The following is a 6,195-nucleotide window of genomic DNA, read 5'->3' on the forward strand; positions in this document are numbered from 1 at the left end:
CTGCAGACGCAGGATTAAGGCCCTTGGATCCATGTTTCTAAATAGGGATCACATCGCCTCATTAGCACCTAGGAGAATATTGGAATTCATCAATTTGCTGGGGCTAAGTGAGACGCTGTGAGTTAGTAGAGGGCACAATAGACCCTAGGTCGCGGTGCAATCCTCATTCTTTRTCTTATCTTATCTTATCTAGAAAATATAAAAATCGACATAGAAAGGCAGTAGAAGCAAATGTTACAGAATTTTTACATTGTTACATTTAAATCAATTCAATTCCAAAATAATCACTCTTGTAGGGTTGGTAAGTCAGATAATGTTAGGAAAATTTTTAAATATAAGAACCTGGTACACTACTATTTTCATGAACACAACTGTATATCTTATACACTGACCTACGTATATATTCGGCATAAGATTTGATAGAAAAACCAAAATTTGTATACATAGTCATTGTACAAAATAAGCCGGAGGTTTGAATATCTTAGTTATATGGGAGCTAGCTCAAGTTTTCGCCCAATTGTATCCATTTTAGGCACATTGATATACTGTTATGAATAAAATTCGTTTTGATATTTTCATTGAGATAACTCAAATACCATTAATTTTGGATACACAGTATAACTACTGCAAGAAAAGGATTCTGTCTGAATTTCCATTGCATATCTCACACAACGACCGATATTTTCGATCAAAAGTCAACTGTAGGTACTGGGGCCCACATATTCGGCACCTAGGGTGTTGAACAGTTTAAATTCGATTTGAACAATTTTTTGTCATAAAGTGGCACACATTAAATATATTATTTAGGCAAAGTTTAATCCCATTATATTAATTGCTTCTTGATTTGTGTACTGGAAACTGAACGAATCAAGTGAAATTTAAACTTGTGCTATTGTGGTTATTATCCGCCACGGTACTACGCCTATCGTCCAATTTTTATCCCGGCCCCTATGAAGCCTTGTCATACTATCTCGATTAGTTTTAGGTGATACGTACAACCGTTAGGTGAACAAAACTATAATACTCTATAGCAACTGGTTTGCCATACGCCGAATCTCCAAATTGAGATACTTATTCGGGGATTCCCGGGATCGGCATGGCGTAAGGTGTCGCGCCCGTTAGCTAAAACGGCTGCTTCGGCTGGGAAATTGCCGGAATGAAACGAGCGGTAGCTGTTGCGGTCACTTTGCGGAATTGACATACGTCCATAGGAATAGGTAGAGCGTTGAAGGTGATCTCTTTAAATTCTGTGAAGCCGACCCAATTAGCTTGTTTAAAGTTAATGTAGGTGCAGTTGTCCACAGAAATGAAATCGGGAGGCTTATCGATCGAGATAATTATGGGCAGATGGTCTGATGCGAGAGTTAGCATACGTCGCCAGGTTCATCAGGCCACCGCTAGTAATGGTAATATCCGGCGAGCTATTACAGGTGCCCATGATTCTGGTGGGAGCTTCGTCATTAATTGTGCAGAATGCCGAATCGTGAATCTTTTCCGCCAGCTCCATCCCCCTACGATCATTTGACAGGAAGGAATGCCAAAGATCATGGTACGCGTTAAAGTCGCCTAGTACCATACGGTTCTCACCACGAAGTAGCGCACCTATATTCGGGTAACATTCTGTAAGGCAACATGTAACTGGGGGGATGTACATATATATTAATAATTATAATGTATCCCTGGGGTCGATGTCCTCATCGATAAGTCAGAGTGGGAGCTATGTTGCCACTTGAGCTGAGTGGCGGCGCGTCGAACGAACTGTGTGCAGACTGCACAGCCGTAGAGGCTTGTGTCGCAGTATTGCGCAGGCAACAAGGGGCCACGTAACGCGTGGTCCACTCCCTATGAGTCTTAAGGCCTGAACAAGTCTTAAGATGGCTCCATTCATTGCATGTATTTGACCTGACCGAGGTGGAGTTTGGATGGAGCCTTTTTGCGCATACGCAGCAGAAAAATTTCTCCGGGCCCGGGTTGAGCTCAATGCCAGGGCGAGTCAGGAGGATACGGAGCAACCGCGCTGCAAGGCGTTGCTCTAATGACGGCAAATACAAATGAATAATCACGGATCCAAACGGGGTTAGATCGCCGAAAAAACAGCCCTTGGTCGGATGAAGTCCGAGTCAATTCCGGTACGTAGGCTGTCGTAGGAATTGTAAATTTCCTGATCTCCATCGCTGTCAAATAATCAGGGAACGCGTTTGAGAGAAAAAGAGAGCCCAAAATAAGGTTTCGCATTATCTTATCCAGGAATAAAGCGTTGTTCAACTTATTCCAGTGGGAGAACGCTTCAAAATAAGCATCTTTTATAACATTTTCCATTATGGACATATTGAACAAAATAAGAATTTTGGGCATTTTAAATTAAAAACCCGACATTTAGTATGAATAAAAATTACTATATAGTGGTTATTTATTATATGGAGAAACTATTTGAATCCTTTTAAAGTATATTGGAACAACTGACTCAAGTCAAACCTTTCAACACCCAATAAAAGAATTTACACTTGTTTGCTGTCAATCATTAAGTGGTTTTAATCATTTTCTGTTGAAAATAATACTATGATGCTTAAAATTACAAAACGTTTCATCAAATACCTTTAAATTTCACAAATTTTTTTAACTTTCATTGCTTTACATTTTTTATAAGTGGTCTTGAATGATACAACAAATCCTTCCGTTCACATATTTTTTGGTAAGATTTCAGCCTGTCCATCGCTAGTTTCCAATTGATAAACGTCAAAACCTACTGAACTCGATTAGCTGTCAAAGCTCAGTAGGTTTTCACGTTTAGCAATTGCTGTCTCACTTCCAGTGTTAAACATCTCTTTATCTCCGATTTTATCCATGTCTTTATACTATGTTCAGACCAAAAATTTAAAAGATTAGATCACATTTAAGCATGTCATAACCCAACAGTGTTCTTACTGCCATTGGAAAGATTAAAAAACAGCTGTTTTTGCCATTCAAAATTTAACATCGGTTAATATTTATGAAAGTAAAACATTGTCATATAGTATTTTGCAATAAAAGCCGTATTCTTTGAAATATTTTCCACATTGTGGAAATAATGGATTTATTTTTTCATTTCCGAAGACGATTTTCAGGTGAAATTATATTCATTGATGTAAAAAATTTGTTTGTTTACATTTTTTCTCCTTTTTAGTGTCTAAATCAGCTATGATCTATTACATTATCATTTCCAATGTAGAAAAACAAATGGCGCAAAATCAGAGTCGCACAGAGAGATTTAGCGTGGATCAGTTTCGAATCACTCCGATCAAGTGATTTGGAACTGTCATTTTTGTATGGCGAAATCTTGATAAATTTAATATAAACCACTCAGCAGCCGAAATGGTGTGATTAAGTGTCGGTCTATGCATGGTATTATATCTGATATGAACTGTCATTGAAAACGAGCAAAGCTTAATATGAATGATTTTTAACGGGGTATCTCGACAGGATAGAATCTATGTCTTACTAACTGTATATTGCCTGTGGAGACTCTACATCGCTTATTGCTTACAATATATGGAGTACTAATTGGTTTGCCATATATTGTAAGCAATAAGCTGTCACTTCAACAGTTTGATGGCACAGTTTTCATATCTATGAAAATTTCGAAGAGGCGACATATCCCATTTGCACATATGCCGACGGCATTTTCATTTCGGTAATATGAAATTTAGAAGAGCGAGTATTAAGATGGTTTCGTTATGTCATAAAAATAAAGTACATTTTCAAAATAATATTATTCCAAAAAATTTATATCTAGTTTAATAATTAATTTACAAAAAAACTATGCAAATTGGGTTGGGAATGACCGAAGTCTTTAATTTAAAAAACTTATACAAGCATAAAGCAAAATATCTTTGCTCATTTTAAATTTATTATTTTAATTGGTATATTTATAGTATCCCCCAATTATTATATAGTAGTCCAAAAATATGAATTCTTATTTTTCCCAGAATTAAATTTGTAAAAAAAAAAGGATAGTAATCCTTTTTTTATTTTCCTCATAAAAGCTACATCAGCTACCTACCCGACGGCATTTCGCAATTTCAAGAGACCAAAGCATGCGCTACATCAGCTCGAACCTACCTACCCTACGCCTTTGCGCAAATGATTATGTCAAGATAACAAATTCCCACATACAGATTTGGTAATGGCAATAGCAATAGATTTGACAGTTAGTAAGACATAGATTTTATCCTGTCGAGATGCCCCGACTGTTTGAATTTCCCCAGACATGGGGTTGTGAGCCTCAAATTATATATCTATCGATAAATGAGTTTAAAATTTCGTTTACGATAAGAATCCCACATATATAGTAAATTTTGTTTTTAAGGACGACAAAGTGTAGCAAATTATGCAGTTGCCCTTTCATAAAGGGGTTTGAAGGAATGAATGAGAATTACAGCAAAGATTGTTTGGGGCTTTGTTTAAGGATATCCGCACTTCACCAAACGTGGAAGTGGTTGCATCAAACTATCGCGTTACATGAATATTTAATATCTGTAACTGCAGCAAGCTCGGCAGGAAATGACTATAAAAAGAATTTGATGTATTTCAAGATCGCCAAAGAACATAAGAAGAATTAAAATAAACATTCAACATATTCTTAGTGATTTAAAGGAACATTTTTTAAGTGTAAATAATGATGATATAAGGAATGTTTCGAGAGCAACGTTAACAAATTGAAAGAATTGTTAAGTAATAGTCGTGCAAAATATAGTAATATCTGTTTTTAAAAAATTGTGCTGTAAAGATGAATACCATAATAACCAAAGGTTACAAAAGATGCATTCATAAATGTCTTTACTCTGTTTTTGAAGAAGCTCGTATTAATTTACCGCGACAATTTTTTCATTCGAATTACAAAAATCAAAATAATAGGACCACAAATAATTATGGATTACCCCCGTCTTCATTTGTTAGTAATTCATATAAAAAGAATTTAAAAAGTTCAAATGTTACGAAAATATCTGATGTCAATATTAGGAAATCAGTGTTCATTTCACAATCATATGACGTATTTACTAACTTAGCTCTTGAGGACTGGTTGTACAGAAATTTCGATTTCAGCCATCATCACGTATTATTATTATGGGTAAATGATCCATGCGTTGTGATAGGTCGCCATCAGAATCCCTTTATGGAAACAAATGTGTCGAAATTAAATTCAAATGGCGTGACTATAGCTCGTCGTAACAGTGGTGGTGGGGCCGTATACCATGATCGTGGTAACCTCAATTGCACATTTTTTACGCCACGAGAAAGATATGATAGGAAATATAATTTGAACATTTTAACACGAGCACTATTTCGAGAATGGGCCATTAAATCGGAAATAAATAAACGAGATGATGTATGCATCAACGAAAAAAAGGTAAGTAAAATATGACTTATGGTTTTTAAGATATTAGCATTTAAAGCTCAAAAATTCAACTATTTAAAATGCGTATTTTTCCTATTTATAATTAAATTTACACTTATATTTTTAATCCACTAACACTTTACTAACCATTTATTTTATATTAAATATTGACAAAATAACTTTAATTCGCACAATTCCGATTTCTTTGGCGCCGAGATCTGAAGCTACCATTGGAAAGACTAGGTGCTCCTGATTTATAAATATAAATTGGGGTATAGATACCGCAAACGCTTAGTTTACGAGTAATTCAACTTTAAAGTTCAATGTACAGTTGATCTCCTTTTTGCACGGTTAACTGGGACAGTAAATTCCCCGTGCAAAAAAGAAGAGATTTTAAAATAAAACTCTCAAGGACCAGTTTACGAAATAAATCGCGCAAAAAAGGCAAACGGGTAAAAAAGATCTGATTTTATATGTGAATCTAGAGCAGTGATGCCCAAACGCACACTACCAAACTGTGTGCTTGTGTTGGAGTATGAAAGAGCTTGCTGGTACACCCAAAAAAAAATACAAAACTTTAGTATTAACTAATATAAAACAAGTAAGGAAAGGCTAAGTTCGATTGTCACCGAACATTTTATACTCTCGCATGATAAAGTGATAATCGACATTTCAGGCGTGGTTGTGAACCGATTTCAGCCATATTTGGTACATGTCATCACGGTGTTAAGAAAATATTATATACCGAATTTCATTGAAATCGGTTGAGTACTTGATGAGATATGGTTTTTGGTCCATAAATGGGCGACGCCACGCCCATT

At 35.8% G+C, this 6,195-nt stretch overlaps 2 protein-coding genes across 2 annotated transcripts in view; both read left to right on the forward strand.

Moving 5' to 3' along the window:
- The first annotated feature begins 4,287 nt into the window (after positions 1-4,287).
- LOC108970259 lies at positions 4,288-4,607 on the forward strand. Its single transcript, XM_018935544.1, has one exon. It carries the CDS (start codon positions 4,401-4,403, stop codon positions 4,596-4,598), a length of 198 nt encoding a protein of 65 aa, XP_018791089.1. The 5' UTR covers positions 4,288-4,400; the 3' UTR covers positions 4,599-4,607.
- A 137-nt stretch (positions 4,608-4,744) lies between these two features.
- The window catches only part of LOC108970257 (lipoyltransferase 1, mitochondrial), a 78,139-nt gene continuing 76,688 nt past the window's right edge, over positions 4,745-6,195 (forward strand). Inside the window, exon 1 of the mRNA XM_018935543.1 lies at positions 4,745-5,386. Within this exon, the coding sequence (XP_018791088.1) occupies positions 4,766-5,386 (621 nt within the window). The 5' untranslated portion in view covers positions 4,745-4,765. The remainder of the gene's footprint in view (positions 5,387-6,195) is intronic.

Source organism: Bactrocera latifrons, unplaced genomic scaffold (genome assembly GCF_001853355.1).
Source record: "Bactrocera latifrons isolate USDA-ARS-PBARC rearing strain unplaced genomic scaffold, ASM185335v1 scaffold_293, whole genome shotgun sequence".
Classification (NCBI taxonomy): Eukaryota; Metazoa; Arthropoda; class Insecta; order Diptera; family Tephritidae; genus Bactrocera; species Bactrocera latifrons.

Coding starts and splice junctions, on each gene's coding strand:
- LOC108970259 (XM_018935544.1), top strand. CDS start 4,401: ATGAATGAGAATTACAGCAAAGATTGTTTGGGGCTTTGTTTAAGGATA.